The following is a 21,235-nucleotide window of genomic DNA, read 5'->3' on the forward strand; positions in this document are numbered from 1 at the left end:
CTACCTAGTTGCAGAGGGGGAAGAAAGAAAATCTTATCTCATATAGCAGAACGGGAAAAAATATACAGCGTGGTTAAATCGAATTCTCATTTTCAGCCTGGAGCAGTATTTTTTCACTTCTGAGAATCAGCATGCACATAATGTTATTGCTTCAAATGGAAGGAACGTGTGTTCCACAAGTGCTTCCTTACCCGTCTCTTTGGCTGTGGGAAGCCATCTCTATGTCTCCGTCTTGCTCGTGAACGTGAATGCAAACCCAGTCCTTTACTGAGAGGGTCAAATGCGTCTGAAGTCAAATCAACACCATTAAGAGTTTAATTATATGATTTAATATCCCAGGTAGAAGTGTCACTTAGATACTATGGAATACCTTACAGTTGGCAATCACACCTCTATGTTCAAATAATGCTTTATCTTTGACTCACTAGGCAATATATGTACCTTCTGTATAAAGAAAGTAAATTCTCAGAAAAGGAAAAAAGCCCCCCCCAAACAGTAGGTGCACTTATTCAGGCAAACTGATATTCTTCTGCACCACTCACATGGATTGTATCTAGGGACACAAAGTGATCACTCAAAGGAGTCAAGCAAGGTTACCTGCTGCTCCTGTCGGGGGTTCTGTAGAATGCTGCCGTTAAAGATAGCAATAGTATTTTTAAAATAGTAATCTACTAATTATAGTAGAGCTGATATATTACTGAAACTTTAAATGCCCTTCATAAGCAGACTGCTGGTACAACGCTTACTCAGAAAATTGTGCACACTCTCATACAACAATGCGTTTTTCTTCACATTATACAGACCTGACGGAAAATCTGCCTCCAGGTCCTGCTCCACATCGCCTTTGGAGAACTGCTTCAGCTCTGGATCTGGTTCTGGCAGGGCATTCGATCGTAAGGCATAGTGATTTAACTCATCCTCCCAGCTGTGTGGAGTGGACACGGCTTCGGATTCCAGATCTCCACTGTAAGTGCTACCTTGGTCTGTAATAAGAGTGATCAGATACACCATGTGCCATAGAAAAGGGCACACAAAAAGAGGAGCTTGCAAGAAAAAAATGCAACAGGGTCAAAATCCATTTGCAAAAAACCAAATAAAAATATTCAACTGACCTTTCTCAAATATCTTGGGGTCCAGGAAGAGCTCATGCTCAGATGTTTGAGATCCTTTAGAAAAAGAAGGAAATCTGTATCTACAAATGACTGAAAGCTTACATAACTAATACAAAATACTTTGAACACCAAAAACCTATTTATTAGGTCATAATACTAACACACATGATGCCTCTTCTCCTCCACTAGTGTTCTCCTAACAGCTTTCTACCTTGGTCATGCTGTTACGGGAGAAAAAGAAATGCAGAACTAACCCATGTTTGCTTTTCCAAATGTTTCCATCCCTCCACGTTTGTTATTTGAGTCATCTGTAGACAAGTAAGATATTTTGTTCATTTCTTTTCAAGCTTGTTCCACTTTTATTACATGGCATGATCATTATCCAACACATTCTAACCTCCATCACCCTCCAAGAATTCACCATAAAAAGCCTGACAGGAAAATACTCTTGTAAAACAGCTGCTCTCTCTTCTTGATTTTGACTCCTTCTGCTAATGCACGATGTACTGATCTGGAGATTACTACCTCCAGCAATCTACTACTGTCAACAAAAGTCAAATCAGCACCTAGGATCAGGGAAAGGGAATGCAAAGACATTTAAACACTGTCAGTGCTCAGTATCTAACATGGGTTCTACGCTAAGCATAACTCTGGTGAATACTGACTGGTAAACCTCTGTGAAATTACAAAAGCTTCAGAAAGGTGCAGGTATAACCAGCACCCGAGGTGGGAACTATGGAGCAAGAGTAAATTAATCTCAAAAGAAAACATGTTTTCAAAACAAAGAACAGAATATTGTACACAGAGACAAAATTACATCCAAAGACACAGTTCAGCTGAATTCCCAGAAGGCCACCTCATTTTAAAAGAGTAAGTCATCAAAATTGCTGAGACATGACATAAGCATTATAGTCCTGCCTAGGTTGGCACTTCACCTGCATGAACACTTTCAGTGTGGAAAATAAATGTTGGTAAGCAACAGGACCATTTAACTTGGCATGCATACTGGGGAAGCAGCCAAGACAGACCCTACATCTTTTTCTCTACCTATTTTCCGTGGTGAGAGGACCCCCATCTCGCTGCATTTAGTTTTCTTTTTAAAAACATCACATACCACCATGAGAGTGTGTTTTTTCTTTCTCCTCATCTTCTGCAATCATTTCTGCCATCTGAAGGAGATCAGCTTCGAATGGATTTGTGGGAATCTTTTCCTTGATATCCTGAATAGTTTCAATGATCTTATCAGCACTATCCAGGGTCGTTGGGAAGAGCATGGGAACTGGTACCTATGGAACACAGGGAAAATACTAGAGCATGTTTGGGGGTGAAGGGAAACAGCAAATACACAAAGGCGACTCCTCTCATTTAATCTTACATATATTTTAGGACTACTAAATTTAATTTAAAAATCGCTCCACACTGGACAATTTGTTTCATTTCCGCAATAACCCCACGAATTGGTAGTTTCGTGTGATGATGTTTAACCAAACATGATGTGATAAGGATAGAAATGGCTTCAAGGACTGCAAATACCACTTGCATGACTAGTCACAAAACCCAGTGACACTGCTTTGTGTCCTGTTCAGAACCAAGACTGTAAACCAGTTCTCTAGTGAACTGAAGTATAACTTACAGGTACTGGCATCCCAAGTGGAACTGGTGTGTACTGAGTGTAGAGGTGAAGGGGCACTGGCACAAACACTGGTACAGGAACAGGTACCACAATGATCTGGGGTTGAACTTCTTCTTCTTCTTCTGTTACACCAAAAATAGAACAAACCAGAAATTGTTTAACCATATGACTATCCAGTACACTCCAGAGCGTCCATGATAATTGTTTGGACTTCTGCTTGTAACTCAGCGCGCACAGTACCGCGTGTTGGTTCACAGTCACCTTTCACTTTAGGATTGCTGTAACAAGTATTAATACTAGAGTTTGGAAATAAACAGCACTGTGTCCCTATACATGAATACTGGAAGGGAAGAGTGGAAATAAGTATTAAATACATCCAGGCAAATGATGTGTTATTGCAATTATCTCACAAGTAACTACTAGACCATGAGAAGGTACCGTTATAAAACTAACTACAATCTTCCCACTTTACTTCATCTTCCTCATTAAGAGGTTTACATCAACAGTAGATGATACTCTCCTCCTACAGTAACAACGATGAAAAAAACACTCCTCAGTGACAGACTGGACTATGTAATAGCCTGTGAAGGTGTTTCTGTTTCCTCCTGCTCAGAGAGGGACCTTAGAGCAAATAGATATCTAATGAAATTATCTTAGGAATAGGGACTTAATTTTCAGAGGTTCTTGGTATCTGTATCTAATAATTAAAGGAAAGTAAGAGTTGAAACAATCTTTGAGAAATCATGCACTTACTAAAATGACTCTGCTCTCGTGGCTTGTGCTGTCAGAGCTAAGGACTCACAAATTCTGGCCTGAGGAAAACAAGTTCCCTCTGTAGCCTTTTGCATGTCACTTAACTATCGCACTTCATTTTCCACAGTTAAGATGATCACATAAAGATGAGTTAAAGCAGATCTCAGGATTCATCACACATGAAGCTTTAAGGATTTCAAAGAATGGCAAATGGTTTACATCTGTAAGGCAAACTGCTCTTTGGAACACACCGTAAGACAATCTGAAAACTATTTAAGGTTTTAAAATATATTACAAAATATTTTCTGTTACATAAATCATGCATTACTCTCTCAACTGCAATACAGACTTTTATAAAACGGGTAGATTAGATACATACCTGTCTGGCATTCTTTGTTTTGTGTGTGAGGTTTGCATGAGGTGGCCTTAGTCTGTGTGATTGGCTTGCACAACAATGCTTTGTTTTTTAGAAGCCTGGGTGGTTGGGACGGCGGCAGCTTTAGGGCATCTGTCTGAGTACTAGCCTGTTTGGAAAAACACAAACCAGGGCAGAGTCAGTATTGGTTTGAAGGATATTGTAAGATTAGTATTAGTTCTCTACTATGGCAGGTTGAACAATTTAAAACTGTCCTTACTGACAAAAATGATCATTTTAAAAAATACTGCAAAAATAGCTCGCTAATGTATTTGGCACTTTCTGGTCTTTACCTCAATTTATTTTAATCAAACAATAGGCTTTTTTTTTTTTTTCCGTTAGCAGTGCAGTGAACAAATCTGCAAGTGTGTTTGTTTTCTGTAGTCAAATAACCTCTATAAACTTTTGACATTGGAATCTTACTGATAGCAAGGATCTAACGAGGACTTATATTAAGATACTTTTGATGACTAAAATTTTGGCTGCTACAGATAACCAAAAAACTTAGTAAACTGATGTGAAACTACTGGAAAGAAATTAAAAGTAAAAAATTAATACAAAGGCTAGCAGTATCAGTAGCACTTCCTGATTGCACACAGACTGACTATTCCTGCTCGTAGTAACGTCATGTCCTGCTAACTGTAATTTTCAGTCATGCATTCAAAGCACAGGATCTGCTTCATTAGGGAAAATTCGTACTCTAATCCATAAATGACACTTCAGCTAAAAGCAAGGGTGTCAGTCTTCCAGAACCTAAGAGCTACCTAATAAAATCTTCGTATTTTAAGAGAGTTGCAAGGTGTATACCACATACCTCAAATTGCTCAAGAATAGGAACTCTAGGAGTTATTCACAGATAAGCGTTGACAATGGTTCCCCACAGCTCCGTTACCACACTACTAGGGAGTTGGGGAAGGAACGCTAAGCTGCAAGAGCTCGGTCAGGTCAGCCCCAGCAGCTCACGCCGGTCCCCTTCCTCCCACGCTAGTCCTTTTGACATCACATCCCACTTCTGGGCACAAAAGGTATCCTCAAGTACACACAAGAAGCCACACAAGAATTGCTTGAGAACTACAGCCATCCCAAGAGCTACAATTTGACAAGCTTCCCCTTAAAACATCTAATCAATTTGTCAGCAGACACAAAAAGACTTTATACCATACAAGCTCTATCCATTTTAAAAAAAGCATCTGCAAACTGGATGAATTTTAAATCCCCATCACAACTAGGACAAGCAGTTACAAAATGACGGTGCAAAATTCTTGGATACTTTACTTGTTATTGATACAATCTGGGCGAAAGTGAGAAAAAGAGTCTCTCGTAAAACTTACATCTCCTATTATTTTTGCTGTCACAGTAGGGACTGCACCTGTGAAGAAAAAACATACAATAGCCTGTGTACTTATCATCAAGGACCGTAACCCATACTCTGCTGAGGTCAAGAAAAAGGATACCCATTAAACCTCATTCCCTGGTCTATGTACATAAATTTAAGTCATTATTTATCCCTAGGTAAAGGAAGGACAAGACTGTAACCATCCGCACGGATGTGAAGCGTAATGAAGAAGTGGCTGCTGTCCTCAGTGGAAAAGATCCCTCAGCAAATATAAATGTTCAGGAATAGAGATTTAACAATACAGGCATCGTATTCAGCAGTCTTACCCTGTAAAACATTGTTGGAGTTAACTGTAGGCTGGGCAGCAGGGGTGCTTGCAAGGGACACCACATTTGCTATGACAGGGGTCGAGTCCTTTCTCAAAGAAGGAGGGCCTGACGAGGACGCTGGTGCCATAGAAAGGTTTGCTGGACAGAGCGAACAGAAGAAAATTAAAAAAAGCATAAGATAATTTATAAAGTGGCATTTCTGAAGCAACACCCACCCTCCAGATTTATCTCCAAATGAAAAAGCCTACTGCTGCATGAGAAGGGAATGCAGGTGCCAAACTGCGGCGTTTCAGTTTAGATAGGGGCTGGTTCCACCAGCAAAGTTAAGCTGTTTTCCAGTCACTGAAACATTTCAAAAGGTCATCATAGCATCAAAGCAGCTTTCTCTTTGTAGTAGTATGTGCACTACAGCAGCACTCAGGAGACAAGGAGGACTGGATGCCTCGCTGCGCTTGGTACCCAACATACACAGTACAGGAGGCTGTCGAGATCCGGACAAATAACGAACGAGGTGAACTTTATGAGGATCTCACAGTCAGAGGAATTCTTAGGTTCTTTCCATCTGAAAGCACCATTTGTTAACACATCACCGTGAATGACCACATTTCATCAAAAACTACTGTTCTGAGGCACTCCGTTACCCTGGCAGCCCCCAGTTCAGAGAGACGCCTGGAGGGCAGTTCCACAACACGCTGCACTCTTGCCTCAGCTGAAGTTGCAGGCACGCTTCTGGAGAAGCAGCCACCATGGCTCTGGCTGTCCCCACTAACAGCCAAATGTACCGACAAGACCAGGAATGTCACACGGTATAGGTATGGCCTGAAAGTATAAAGTTACTTGTATATTGCCCTTAATCAGGGAAAACTGCTCCCACCCACGCAAGCAGCAGATGTGCACAAAGTCGAAGGGCTGAACGTGGCCTGGCGCCTACTATAAACTTCCAGTGAATATTCTTTATTGCTTGTTGGGTACCTTACTGTTGCAGTCACCATCACTCAGTGGGAGATAATGCCCCTCTTTAGGATCAGTGCTATTTCTGCCCTCTGTTTCGCTTCCTCTTCCTGTCTTTGTGGGCTTTTCTTCCTTTCTTCCCTTTGCATTTCATTCCCTACAGAAACTCACAGTTCCTATTCCTGTGGGCTTCACTCCCACCCTCCTTCCCACTCCACCTGCCAAAATAATGAGCAAGGACAGAGCTACAGCGCACATTAATCTTGGCATTGATACTTCAAGAATCAATACAATGACATAGAAATGGTAACTCTTCATATACCTCCAGACTACACAGAACTGGCTATTTGAAGTGTATATATGGAAGGTTGTATTTACAACCATTAAGTCTACTAATTTCACCATTTGATTTTTTTTTTATTAAATGGACGTTAACTTTCTACTGTATCTGGCTATGTCTTACCAAGTAGGGGAGGCAAGCTAAGTATTTAACATGTCTTCAATAGGTATCAGTTCATTTTAGCCCAATAAAATGGGCCTTTCTTTTATGAAAGTGATTGAAAATTCAGTGCTTTTGTTTCATCTTCCTTAAAATCACAATGTGGATTTGGTATATGAAGCAATCTCATCTCATACCTGCAGAAGTTTAAAATTGTTTGAAGTAAAACAGACATCTAAACCAGCCCATTCAATGGCGATGGGGGAGCCCCCCAGGAGAGGGTGGATCTCAAAAAGTTCACAGACTCGAGTTTCCAAACAAACGTTCATATCCCAATCACGCACACCAAAAGGCAATACTATTCCCAGCCTGTTTTACCTGTGTTGTTTGGGGGTGGAGGGTCAGAAACACTTTGCTGATTACAGAACAACAGAATACAAAGCAGATTGCAAAAATGCTTGATCTCGCCTTGCCATTTCATGGACTCGCTGAGTTTACCTTGTCTCTTACAACCGTCACACTTTGCCATCTACGAAAACAGAATGAGGGAGAAATTAAACACACTCGTAAACAGCAACAAAGAGCACGTGTATAAAAACCTCTCTGCACCCTGCCCAGCAAATACAGTGTAAAGCAATCTGTAAGACTGCATCATTTTTGCAGTGTAATGCAAAACAGCAGAATATTCAGTGTGTGCCTTCCCACAACCCATATCAGGTTTTCTCTATATAGAAAACCGGTACTTAAAAGCGAAGGATTTACTCATCTCTCCCATATACACAATATATTCCATGGACACAGAAGTCAACTACAGGCAGTTCACACAGCTCCTAATTTACAAAGGCTCTTTTGCTAACATGTTTATATTCGCTATGGGAGAATAGTGCTTACCTGGTAAAACAAAACCGTGAACTTAGACATGCACTCCTCTGAGCAAAATTCCTCCATTTTCCCCCCAAAGTGATTCTGGACCAGTTTGGGGGAAGTCTGTAAACAGTAACTGCACATTTTACAGTGGCTTCCCCAGCGCTTAGCCAAGTCATGTTTATAGAGCAGTTTACAACCTAAAAGAAGAGAAAATAGCAAGAAAACAAAAGCATCCTTCAATACCAAAATGACATTTTCTCAGCACTTCTAGTTCTTATATTTAGTTATATCTGTAACAATTTGTTGAAACACACCATTAAAATGCAAAGTGTGAACAAAGTTCTGTGTTTCTAAACCTAAAAACCAGTTTCCTAACCTAAAAAGATTAGGTTTGTCTTAGTATCACTAATAACATCAAGGCAAAACACTTCCAACTTGATTCATCTGAGACACAGTCTTGTCCTTTCTTACCTTCACTACAGAATGTTTTATCTATGCCTGAGAATCGCACTGTCTCCTTGATAATTTTCTCAATTCTGCAGTATTCACACAATGCCATTACACTGCTCCTCTTCTTATACTCATCACAGCAGGTCTTCCCACAAAACTGGAACATTTTACCCTGCAACACAGCCAGAATGTTTGGGTTTCAATGCTTCACATCCCAGATAATACATTTTAATAGTTAATATAAACTCAGAAGCATATTTCTGCCCTTGGAAATCAACAACAGAAAGCACTAGCAAGTAAGTCTCCCCATTTAGCTTTATAACAAAGAGAACACAATTTGCTGCGGAAAGCCCTCACCAATGTGTTTTGTCTTGGAATTAAAGGATCAAGTCTGGGACCAAGAATTGGGAACGTGCTCACCCAGCCAGGCAATCCTAGGGTTTGGGTTTTTTTGGAGTTTTTTTGTTTGGGTTTTTTTTTTTTTTCTGTTTTTAAAATCAAAGAGCTAGTATCAGTATGAATTTTGATAATGGTTAAACGATACCAAAATCAGTTCTAAATTCCTCCATAGAAGATCACAGTAAGCAACAGAGCAGTACTGACAGACCAGTGCATATAAGCTACAATTTCTTGGGTTTCTGTTGAGAAACATGAGCTCGAAAAGCCCTGGTCTTTATTACCTTGTAGTCAAGCAGTTCGGGTTTGGTTGCAAACAATCTGTTACAGTGCTGACACCTGAGTTTTACAACAGGGCGGGCAAAAGTGACTTGCTGGGACTGGGCAGCCAGCCTCTGTAGACCCGCTGCAGCTGAACTGCTCATGGAGCTGGGGGACACAGTTGAGGTGGTGCCACCGGCCGATACCGTGGCCCCCGAGGGAATGCTTACAATGACTTGACCTTGCGACAGAGGTACCACTGAGGAGTTCATTCCTGCAGGCTTGTTGAACAAATTCTGCAGGAAAACAAATTGAGGAATAGACTTTATTTTACAATATTGCATATTTTACCCCGCATCCCAGATATTTACACCATCAATTTATTGTTCTATTCATTAAGCTAAGAAGAAATCCTAGGTGTCACACCTGAAAAGCTACTACACAACTGTAGCTGCAAAAATTGCGTATGCTCCCGTCTGACATAGCCAAGTGATACTGAGGGTTTGCTGAAGTTTTACAGCTGTTGCACTGAACCTGAACACCTGAGGGTGAAAGAGAGAAGAAAAAGTGATTTATGCAACATCAAGTTGTACTGCAGATAATTCTGCACTGTGCATACAAAAACAGAGAATCTGAATGACACGCCAAAGTACACACAGAAGCCCAAGACGAAGTTTCTACAGATTCAGAGACAGACACTGCAGCTGCGGTGCCTGTTGCTTGCCAGATCCTTTAATTAATCTCCCAGTATCCCTAGGATGTCAGTAAGCATTTTTCTATTTTACAAGAAAAATAGCTGTGAATACATTTGCCCAGCTCAATGCAACATTAGGCAGAGGTAACTAAGCTAATCACCCCGGAGAGCAGGGGCAGAACAGTCACAGCGGTGGTATGGCATATGTCCACAGAAGTGGATTTGTCTCGCCGGGAAACCCACCAGCTGCACTTGCAAGAGCAGAAAATAGATTAAGGTTTATTATCATGTTTAAGCTCTCATAAAACAAAGCTGAAATGGCTGTCCTGTCACTGTTAGGTTTATCTATGGAGAAAGTACTTATGTTCCCATCTCAGCACCTCTGTTTAAAAAAAACAAACGCCACTTCCCACCCCCCAAAAAAAGGTTATCAGCCTTAACTTTCACGACAAATTAAGTTTGGCTATGAGCTACGTGAAATTATGCTTCTAAAGAAGTAAAAGGATAAACTTACCTGCAGAGGTAACCATTTTTACTCTATACGCTGACAAGCAGTTAACAGAGCAAAACAGTTCGGTTTTTCCCAAGTTATTTGTGCTCTCTATCATCTCAGCTGAAGATCTCAAAGATTTACACAGCGTGCAAGGTGTAATTTTAGCTGACTTCTGTGGAAACGTGGAAATCTGTCATTCATTTGAACCTTAATATTCTTATTAACACAGAAATTAATCACTAGCATGTCAAATGTGTATGGAAGTGACTGCCAGTGCACTTGAAACAGCACATATTTTACAGCTGTATTGTTTATGATGCAGATACACGTACTGGAGGTCTCCAGTAGGCTTGCTGCATTCACACTTAGACCACCTGAGACCTGGGCTGTCTCTCGTTCAGGGTAAGCGCTACCTTTGCAGACCAGTTTGGGCAGTACCCAGGCTGTCAGGGCAAAGGCCTCCAAGTGCAAACACCGCTACGTGTTGTACCAGCACGTACCAAGCACCTTGTATCAGACGACTTCAACATTTTTTGCTGAGAAGCAACATTTTGCTGATGATTTTTAATACATCAGCTACGTATGCAAGCAATATTCCCATTTAACAGATGAGAAAGGAAACAGAGAGAAGGAGGTTCCTCTCTCACCCACAAAACCCCAGAAACTATGAGAACATATCCGACAATTGAGTTGAATGCTTTTTAAAAATCAATAAAAAATAGGTAAGACTTACAAGATTTGCACACACTGTATTTTTAGGAAGACTAACATGTATGAGCTTTTGATGTGAGATGCAAAAGCAGCATGAAATCCCTCTCCTTTCCAGATATTTAATTTAATTTCCAGATTTGTTTCAGAGGACAACTAATGTTGTAGGTAATTTTCTGGATGAAATACTTTTACCATTTTTTAAATCCATTAGGCTGTTCTTGGCCTAAGTGGCCTGAATAATGGGGCAGCAGAGTCAAGCCACAAAATGAAGTTACACTATCTTATCAGAGGGCAATTTTTCCTAAAGTAATTGCATTAAAATAAGTCAGTCAAAAATAATTGAGCTGTTATAATAAATTAAGATTCTCTCAACTGCTCAGCTCTTTAAGAGGCTCCATTATAATCAAAACTAAAATGTGAAACATTTAAAAATTATAATCAAAATTATCAACTAATTATTACTTTTCCTCTCCACTTAATTCAAATGCTAAAATTTAGTAGAGAATACTCAAACAGGGAGAGCATCTCAAAGGCTGAAAAAAGTCACAGTCATCTGCTGCTGAGTGGCCCCTCTGTGTCTTCTCTCACACTGGGATAATCTGGTGGCCAGTTCCGTAAAGGAAACAAAGCAACACGTCTGGGCAGAGATTGAGCAGCAAATGGCAAAAGGAGTTCTCTTAGACTAAGATAGTAACTGAAATAATCAACTAATAAATCGGATATTTCTTAAAACACTCAAAATCTAATCAAGGACATATTTTTAATATTTGGTCAAAATATACCTGCTTGTATGCTGTCACACATGCTGAACTGCAAAACTTTTTTGACTGTCCCTCTATTTGAAGCATGTGACACTGGCCAGAGCCGCTGTAGCAGTACCCTCCGCAATTCTCACAGCAGTTCATGGTCAAGTTGTTAGCCGAGCGGAACTTGGAGAAGCAGGCATCGCTGCAGAGCTTGTGGACAACGTTCTGGTAATTCACTTCGTGTCTAATCTGGAAGAAAAGAAAGAATATATAACCAGAATACAAAGAATACGTATGCTCATCTCAGACAGCAAGTTGTCCCAATCTAAAGGAAATTCAAAGGAAAAAGAAGTTTGCAATTACCACTGCGTTCTTCTGGCACATACTGCATTTGGTTGAAATGCTGTTAGTATGAATAGTAACAACAGGTTTCCTTTTCAGTTCATACGTAGAAAGACAAGACTGGCTGCAGAAATCCTTACTGGAGTTTGTATTGTCAAACTGGGCAGTGATTACATCCTTTGGATTTAGAATGTCTCTATGGAAAAAAGAAAAACAAACAGAGACAAAGAATTAATGTTGGTTTCATGTCAACTTGTTGTCCTTTCTTTTTCTGCAGGCTAAACATTCTCTAGAAGATGGTGGCTTAATTTAATTTAAAGCTTTTCTTTTTGCTCATCTAAGTAATGTAAGTATAGAATCATAGAATGGTTTAGGTTGGAAAGGACCTTGAAGATCACCGAGTTCCAACTTCTCTGCCCTGGGCAGGGACACCTCCCACCAGCCCAGGTTGCCCAGGGCCACCTCCAGCCTGGCCTTGAACACCTCCAGGGATGGGGCCTCAACAACCTCTCTGGGCAACCTGTGCCAGTGCCTCACCACCCTGGTTAAGTACAATTCTCAAGTAGATATTTTGTGAAACATTTTGTACCTGGACTTAGGAGTGGCCTATAAATACATTAAGCTGTATCATTAAATCTTTTCAAAAGGAACTGGGAAAAGGTAACCGTTTTGCACAGTCTTTACTACAAAAAAATAATTAGAAAGCAGGCTATGTGTTATGATTCCCTTTAACAATGAAAATACCTATCATAATGGGGGGAAAAAAAAAGGGAAAAATGAAAGGTCACAGTTTCTAGTCACCACCTAGTTCAGTCCCAAATGGTCTGACTAGTATTGGAACTTTCCATCTCTTACCTCCCATCTATAGTTATGTTTATTTGCTGCTGGGTTTAACAAACTGAACTTTCTCCTTATCTCTTCTCTCTTTTGAAACAGTCATTCACAGAAAAGTTTCAAAGCCCCTAGGTCAAAAAACTAGGAGGAAATATTTATATGATTTTGTCGGTTGGAAGGATGCCTCCTTCTCACTTGTCTTCTCAGAGGCAAACCATTCTTCAGCAGAAGAAAAACAAATTACAGCCAAGACTGCTAGAGTTTATTACAAGGCCTTTTCACACTGAGACAGCAAGTGAAAAGAATAATTAATTAAGTCTCAAGTTTAAGTTCAGCTGACCTTGTAAAACTGAAAGCAATAAATCTGTTGTTGAAGAAATGATGAACAAAGCAGCATTCCTTTTGCAAAGTAACTTTCATAACTAAAAATAATACATATGAATAATTCTCCTCTATAAACAGACTGCAGCACAATCAGTTTGCAAAGTTATTTATTTGCCTCAAGTTGATGGTATAGTAATATGACAACTTAAAGCGTAAGCCACAAGGTCTCCTTTTGCTGATTTCGAGATAATAATACAAATGAACACAAACTTTTAACAATTAAAATGTTTTCAGAGCTGAAGGTTCAGGCCTGTGTTTCCAACAGGACTGTGGAAAATGTATGTCATCTTTCTAAAGAAATTTTTCCAAGTAGGCTCACAAAAGCACACCTCACCTTTCCACTCTAGATCTTGGTAGAAACTAACTGATTTGGGTACTGAAACCTCTACAACCTGAAAAACTCATTTCTTAAAAAATTTAATTTCTCTGCGTCTTATGGAAGTTTTGCCATCATTAAATAACAGCAGCTGTGACATATTTTGAAGAGCTAAAACCTAAGCTTACAGAATAGAGCCAGACTGGAGAGTTAAAAATTTTTTTAGAATCTAAGGAAATATCCTGCCTCAAATATATTAATTTATCCATGTTTTTATTTCATTTTGGGGATTTGGTAAATCTATTTTAATCTAGAAGAAATAATACATACAATATTTTTTAAATGTACTTTTGTTCGTGGTTTTGATAGTGCAATGACATTTTACAATGGCATGAAAGTGCAGTACCTTTTCAAGCACAGCTCATTTAAATTAAAAAAAAGACAAGATGCACACTTCACAAAAGAGGCTTTTAAATCTATGTGTACATAAAATCCAATTAATGAATTGGAACTGAAAGCAGGCAGACCAACTAACAAATAAGAGTATCAGCCACGATTTTTTGCAGGGAAGCGTAACAGCAGCGGGCACTACAGAAACAGCGTGTTGTGTAGAAAAAGAATTGAAGCCTTTCATTATCTGTTTGAATATCAATTATTACTCGAACGCATTAAAACACTGTCCTACTTTGAGCAGCTTGAGCAGGTTTTCTTGGTAGAAGCTGGTGGGCGAGGAGCTGGAACGGTGTATCCAGTGAGGCACAGTGTGGAGCAGAAGAGCTGGGTCGAGCCTTTCCTCTGGTATGCAGTTTGCCCCTTCTGCAGTATTTTTTTACAGCCAGAACAGGAAACCCGAACAGCTGCGGTTGGAACTGAAGGAAGCATTTTACTCATGCCAGAGGATGCCACAGCAGGCTGGAAACCTGATGACAGCTGTGGAGCTAGAAAAAAAAAAAACAAAAACACAGAGAAAACATAGAGTAACTGTTATATATGTATTACACATAATTCACTTGCATGCAGGGGGCAAGCACAAAGCTTATGACTTCATTTCAGTTGTCAGGGTCTAAGGGAGAATTAAATAGCAGATGAACTTTCCATAAATACATGCCCTGGGCTGGTTTTCTGCACAGTAGATTGTTTCAACTACTCTTAAGACTGAGAATGCACTGAGAATGCACTCTCACATTCAATTTTCCTATGCCTCAAAAATACAATTAGTTATCAATCTCTGAATTTAATTGTCTCTAAAACAAACTAGTTCTTTTTTCCTGCTGGGGTCAGACGTAGCAAACAAAATGCAGAATAACCCGCAAGACTATTTGCAAAGGTGACATATTTTACAGGTTTAAATAAAGTTAGTCTTGCCTATTTCTTACCAAGAGGACTGCCACTGACTGAAAATACAGCACTGATTTTCAGCTCCCCTTCCTGAGATTTTGGCTGTTGGCCGTACTCCTAAAACAAAGGGAAAGGAAAAGGAGAACAAATACACACATGTAATAACAGGTTACATGATTTCCATTCTTTCATAATACCGTATCGAATCTTAAGGTCCAGCAAGGCAAGAGTGACTCCCCTAGGCCTGCTCCAAAGACCAGGTTCACAGACGTTGCTGCGGGAGCACCACGCACGGAACCTGCTCAGAGGTTCCCAGCAAACTACAACCGGGGGTGTCACGTAGGAAGGGAAAAGCGCAGCGTTCCCCTTTCCAGCTGTACTCCAAGACACCTCAGAATTCAGCCAGACAAAGCTTAAGAGACATCTCTGCTTTCCACTCATGCAAACGTTCCATCCAGAAGTGCTTTGCGGTCCTTGGCCCTGCTCTGTGAAACAAGCTGTACCTTCACATTCATAGATGATGATAATGAAACAGAGACTGGGACCTGGGCGGTGAGAGGCATTCTGTACTTCACCATGAGTTAAGCACCTCGGAGGAGCGTAAGGTGAAGCTTCACAGCAGATCAAAGCTGGCAGCACTAGAGCCAGACCACCACAGTCCCCGCTCAGACTGGCTTCAGCGAGAAGGGAATAACCTCATGTTTTCTACAGGATGAGAAAATCCCTACAGACAGTCGCTTGTGGAATAGCTGCCATACTATAAATCACTAGCTTACTCCACAGCAGCTATTCATACTTTGACACCATGCTTCCTGCCCATGCTCTCCCTAGAAATCTGAACCATAAAGCAGATTGTAACACTCTACATGTAAATCTTAATAGGCTGAAAAGCATAATCTCTTGGAACTACAGAGATGGTAAGATTTAACCTACTTACACTCATTTGAGAGTAGCAAGGGCACAATGTCATGTTATGACTGAGCTAAAATCACAGTTGCTGTCTGGCTGCAAGGTAAGCCAATTCAAAATCACTAGGCAAAATGAAGCGCTCACTTCTCAGCAGCACTGAACTGCTCCCTCAGCTTACGCCATCTCCTAAAATCACACGCTAACGTCCGTGTAAGACACGCTTAAACTTAACATTTCTCTTACTCCTGTGGGAAAATTAAAAGTTTCTATATTAAGACAACCAAACCAGTTCTCAACAGGTTTCCCAGGAGAACCGGTGATGGCATTCATTCAGCATGTGAACCATCTCACTGGAACATTCAAATCTCCAGTAAGAGCAGCTTTTCAGGCTCTGCATGGGTTTTAAAGCACCATTTTTTTTTAAATATTACAATTTAGAAACTAGTTATTTGCAGAAATACCGTTTTTTAAGCATTTTAACTGCTGTTTTACCCTTAGTCAATACTAGTAAGAGAAATGGAGGCAAATCCTGACATCAACTGTGCATGACCAAGCATAGTTTCACAGCAGTGTAACAGCGCCGAAAGCCAAGAACCTTCAGCCCCAACTATTGGTTACAGCAAGAAACGCTCTTATCTTTCAGGATGCATGAAAAAAAAACAAAAAAAACCCCGCGTTAACTCCAATCTAAAGCAAAACAGAACCTTCATCAGTTCTCATATTTGTCCAGTATCAGGCAGAGTTGATAATTACAGGATTTTACTCCAGGAATTAATATTTTGACGAATATATTTGATATTTAAACTCTTCAAGTCTTCACTTTTACTTATTAATACAATTTTTTATCATCACAGACATCTTGCACTGCATTCCACACAAATCCACAGAGCAAACGTCATCTTGGGAGGACAAAATAGACAGATTTAACTATTCTACACATTGTGTGACATTATATATGCTTAAGGAAAAACAAAACCATACAATCCCATGGACACTGAACAAATCCGAAGGGCAGTGACGTCTGAATAGTTTCAAATACTTGGCTTACTTCTTTATTTTCTGAAGCCAAGAGTATCACAGGACAGGAAAAACTGTTGGGAAGACAGGCCCAGAGAGAAGAGGAGGTACAGCAGAAGCACACAGAATGATGCTAGAAAAACTAATGCCTGCACGAGGACACCAGCACTCTAGTGTCGATGCAAGTGGGATGAATCACCTTGGGAAGCTCTGCACAGCTTTAGCTACATGTGAAGTTTGGCATGTAATCCAAATATTAGCAGTGAGGAGACAGGAATTGCAACGCAGATCATTTCCCTGGTGTCACACGGCAAACCAGCGGCAAAGGGGCTGGTTAGAGCTCAGCAATCCCTGTCCCAGCACCGCTCAACCCACAGGGCAGACTTTTTCCATTTTGCAATTACTGAACCTTTACCTGTATTGTCATAAAAAATGTCAGTCTCAAGTGAGAAAGTCACTTAAACACATGCTTAAATTGACTTCACTGATGTGTACGTATTTAAATGTTTTGCTAAAGTAAGACCTCCGAGTGTTAATTTAAAACAAGAACAAACAATAAACCACTGTGCTCGCAAAGGTAACCTTTAAGAGGGAAGTAGCAGGAATAGCACTGTTTCAACTACACGTCTCTAACTGGGACTGTTCACAAAGTATTCAGTAAAACACGATTTACATTTTCTTTCCTAGTGAGACCGAGTTGAGATAAAGTGTCCATATTGCTACAGATTTAATAATGAAGTTTTACAACACTTTGCTTTGTCTCTAACTGAAAAGCAAAACATTTTCAGCGACATGGTAACATGACATCAAAAAGCTGGGGGTTTTGGGTTTCATGGTAGTATAAAAGGGAAAAATCCTTCTACTAATCTATGTTCTTCAAGTTAAATTTCGGTCAACAAACCAAATAAATTGCTGAATTTACGTCCAGCTTATGCGGTCAGCTGTCAGACCAAAATGAGAAATGCAATGGGAAACTTACCTCAGAATTATCAGGTTCATCTTTAATTTTGTCTAATAGTCCCTGCTGTGGGGCCATAGCTTTATCATATTCGTCATCCAAAGGCTCCTCCTTAATTCTAATATTTGGTGCAAAGGAATTCCCCAGCTCTTGTCCAATAGATTCCTTACTAGAAAATAGGTAGCTAGACTCCTGAAACAATAATATGAAAAAGAATTCACCCTCCTGCATCTGCCATTAGGAGTTGGGCTGCTGCCAAGGGGAGTTTCTGCTGCAGACCAAGAGAAATGGGTCCTGCCACTGGAAGGTGGGAGAAACGATGGGCAGCAGCCGCTGCCTCTGTCTCCCTGCAGCACCCTCTGTCATCCCACCCCCAATCCTTTTCACTCCTTGGACAAAGCAGAAGCCACCCGGCTCTCTTAAGGTGGTTGTCAGTAGGGGCACTCGGCTGTTTGGGCAGTGTCTCCTGTTGATACAGCTGTTCCCTGTCTCAGCTGGAAAAAAGGCAGCAGGTCAGATGGACGCATCCGGGTCTAGATTCGGCTCACCAGTCAGTCAGACCATGCTGAACATGAGAGGCTATCAAAAGAATCCTCAATCCAAAGAGAGGGTCAGCAAAATTTTACAAAATTAAATGCACTGTTTAAGTAGCAAAGATGTCTAAGAGTCAGAAGATCAGTTTTCTTGATACTCAAATTTACACTCAAATACAAAATACGTATTTTGAATTATTCCAGTATATTGCTGCACTTGCAAAAGTGTTTGAAAGATCTATAGCTTACCCTGAAGTTAGTTTCTGGAGTTTGTGGCGCTAACTGCGTCCGTAATGTTTCTTCTACTTGATTATGAACTGAGGAAAACATATACATTAAATAGAAATGAATACAGATTCCAACGCATTTCCTTTAAAACTATCTAGAGTCTCTGATCCCCAACCCCATTGTCTGACAGCACCTCAGAAGTATTAAACTACTCCCTTTCTCCTCCCTGCAAATAAGACGGCAATCTTTAAAGAGCATTGAAATTTTTTTATTATTCTATTGGGTCATTATTTTCCCATTCCAGCAAAATGGTTGTAAAACTCTGAGGCTAGTTGTTCATTCAGAATTTTCTGCACCCCAGTGGGTTCTGATCTCTCCTGTGTTTTGACATTTAAATCAGAAAATATTTTTCAGAGCAACAACTTTCATCCTCTTCTTTGCTGTTCTGGTCTTTTGCCTCCCCCCCCCCCAACCCCCCCCTTCACAGGAAACAGTAGCTTATGCTTTTTTAGAGTGTATCTTTTTAAAATTCTGGATTTGCCTAAATACTAGATGCTGCCTATAAGCATTTACTATTGCTGTTTCAATTACTGACTACTCTACCTGAGGCTGCACGGCTTTCAGCCACAATCTTATAACTGTAGGTATTTACAATTTTCTGAAATACGTTTTTTGCACAGAAATATTCTTCACTTGATTTCTACCTGAAGGTAAAAGTAGAGAGACATCTTTATCAATTCTTTATTTTAAAAAACATCTGTAATGCTTCTCTATCATTTGTGCAACCCTGAAGCACTGATTTTAACACTGTTACTAAACATACAAAGTTTAAAGATCAGAACTGTAAGCTGTGAATCTGAACAAGTAGCCAGAAGGCTCTCACTTGTGGGCCAACTCTCTCTCCATACAGTCTTCTGAATAAAATTAAACTGCATGTTCCAGCCTGGTTATTCTTAACTCCTTCATTCACTGTTCTACTGTAACTTTTGGAGCTTGGGAAGTCAAAAGTAAGCGCGTGGGCAGCAAGACTACTGGTGACTGTCAGGCTCCCTCAAATGAGAAATGGATTACAGGCATCTTTGGCTCTCTCCATGTTGGCTGGACAAAGTCCAAGACACAAGTATCTGAAGAAGAAGGAGAGCAGTCTCCCAGGAAAAGCAGATCTCAAGTTACTCTCTGGCTTACTTCCTGCAGACACTAATAGCAAGCTTTTCTGTGATGCTACTATCAAATGCATACTGCTTTTAATATGGTACATTAAGGAAGAACTCAAAAAAATCTTTCCTGGCCATTAACCTAACCTAAACTTTATAATGTCTTCTTTTAAGGAGTTCCAAAGTCTATAAAAAACAGTGAGAAAAAAAACAAAAGGAAGAGTGAATTGTCACCCAGCTTGGTTTGATAAACCCCAACAACAAAGGATGCGTTGAGGCTTCGAAACAAGCTGTGGAGGACGAGACCCCCCCCAGCGCTGCCAGGCCCTTCGGCAAATCCTAGTCCTAATACAGAGTTCATTGTATTTCAGGGTTCTTTATAAAATGCTTTCCTACACACAGTTATGCATATTCTCTTCAACAAGATGATGTTTTTAATAACTAGCCCTATTGCTAATTTCTGTCTAGGTCTTTCTTCCTGTTTGCTGGGTAGCCAGGTCTATGATGTCAACAGTTACCTCCTTTGTCAAGAAAACTGCTTTTCAATCTAGAATCCATATCTTTAGGGATTTTTTCCAACCGTTTTTCACGCTCTTGAAAATGTCCTTCTCTATTCTTGTCCTTTGCTGAAAAAGTCTCTTTGCCATTATCTCTTGTTATGCTAAAATCTTTTCGAATTGATTTAAATACAGGGCCCTGCTCAAATGGTGAAGTGAGATCCTTTTGGATTGCATTCTGAATCTGAATTTCTTTTTCGCTGTCCAGTTCATGTTCTGTAACCCTCTTGCCCTCTTCCAGATGGTCTTCATCATGAATCGCTGAAGAAAGAGAGTCTTTTGGAGTGAAATTTTGATCGTCTTCGTTGTCACTCCCAACAACAGGTATGCCTGCAAGATCCCCAGAGTTCAGAAAATAATCATCATCATCATCATCATCATCCAGCAGCGAGTTTTCAGACCCTGTTCGATTCTGTATTCCGTAAGAGATGCTGTCGAGGGCAGGTGTTAAGTTGTGGTCAGTGTCCTCAGACATTTCTGCATCCAGAATTTCACCACCTAGGGAGGAAAAAAAAACATAACCAGTCAGAAAATTCACCAACTTTATGTATAGCAAAGCACGAGCATTAAATGTTATTTGCTAATCTGACTGATGCTGCAATTCCTTCAATACTCTAAGCCTCCTTGGGCCAACAGTACTGATAAAAACTTGCTGCCATAAGAAATGGTTCTGTCCCATTCACCACACAGCAAAGAAGCTGAACTGAGTAAAACTAACCAAAGAAAGAAAAACCATTAACTTCAATTCATCTCATTTGTAACACTTGTGGAGAAGGCAAGGCAGGGAGGGAATGAGTGGCAAGGGGTAGGAGAAAGGCAAGACAGTCTTTTTCAGCAGCTATGATACTTCTAAGAAATGTTTTGTGTAACTATGGCCTTATATAAATAAATAAAAATACTTACATTTTTCTGTAATATCAAATACCGCATCAGATTTATCTTCAAACTGTAAAAAGGAAAGCACTATATCATTATCTCGGTCAGCTGCCATGTACTTTTCTAAAAGTATCTGATCAAAACCAAAACCAACCAGAAGGATCACAATTCCTCTTCCTTCCTTTCTCGCCCCAAGCAAAGTT

At 40.2% G+C, this 21,235-nt stretch overlaps 1 protein-coding gene across 1 annotated transcript in view; it reads right to left on the reverse strand.

Annotated features, from left to right (window-relative positions):
* The window catches only part of ZMYM4 (zinc finger, MYM-type 4), a 28,765-nt gene extending 8,134 nt beyond the window's left edge, over positions 1–20,631 (reverse strand). Inside the window, exons 1-21 of the mRNA XM_009886809.1 lie at positions 20,118–20,631; positions 18,467–18,534; positions 17,706–17,876; positions 14,839–14,917; positions 14,148–14,400; positions 11,950–12,124; positions 11,623–11,835; positions 10,151–10,301; positions 9,369–9,484; positions 8,966–9,238; positions 8,307–8,457; positions 7,860–8,032; positions 7,347–7,497; positions 5,576–5,716; positions 5,245–5,282; positions 3,878–4,022; positions 2,746–2,867; positions 2,227–2,398; positions 1,113–1,166; positions 804–983; positions 192–286 (exon numbers count right to left, since the gene is read on the reverse strand). Of these exons, the coding sequence (XP_009885111.1) occupies positions 192–286; positions 804–983; positions 1,113–1,166; positions 2,227–2,398; positions 2,746–2,867; positions 3,878–4,022; positions 5,245–5,282; positions 5,576–5,716; positions 7,347–7,497; positions 7,860–8,032; positions 8,307–8,457; positions 8,966–9,238; positions 9,369–9,484; positions 10,151–10,301; positions 11,623–11,835; positions 11,950–12,124; positions 14,148–14,400; positions 14,839–14,917; positions 17,706–17,876; positions 18,467–18,534; positions 20,118–20,631 (3,435 nt within the window). The remainder of the gene's footprint in view (positions 1–191; positions 287–803; positions 984–1,112; positions 1,167–2,226; positions 2,399–2,745; positions 2,868–3,877; positions 4,023–5,244; positions 5,283–5,575; positions 5,717–7,346; positions 7,498–7,859; positions 8,033–8,306; positions 8,458–8,965; positions 9,239–9,368; positions 9,485–10,150; positions 10,302–11,622; positions 11,836–11,949; positions 12,125–14,147; positions 14,401–14,838; positions 14,918–17,705; positions 17,877–18,466; positions 18,535–20,117) is intronic.
* Positions 20,632–21,235: the final 604 nt, after the last annotated feature.

The sequence above is a fragment of the Charadrius vociferus genome, unplaced genomic scaffold, assembly GCF_000708025.1.
Source record: "Charadrius vociferus isolate BGI_N301 unplaced genomic scaffold, ASM70802v2 scaffold886, whole genome shotgun sequence".
Classification (NCBI taxonomy): Eukaryota; Metazoa; Chordata; class Aves; order Charadriiformes; family Charadriidae; genus Charadrius; species Charadrius vociferus.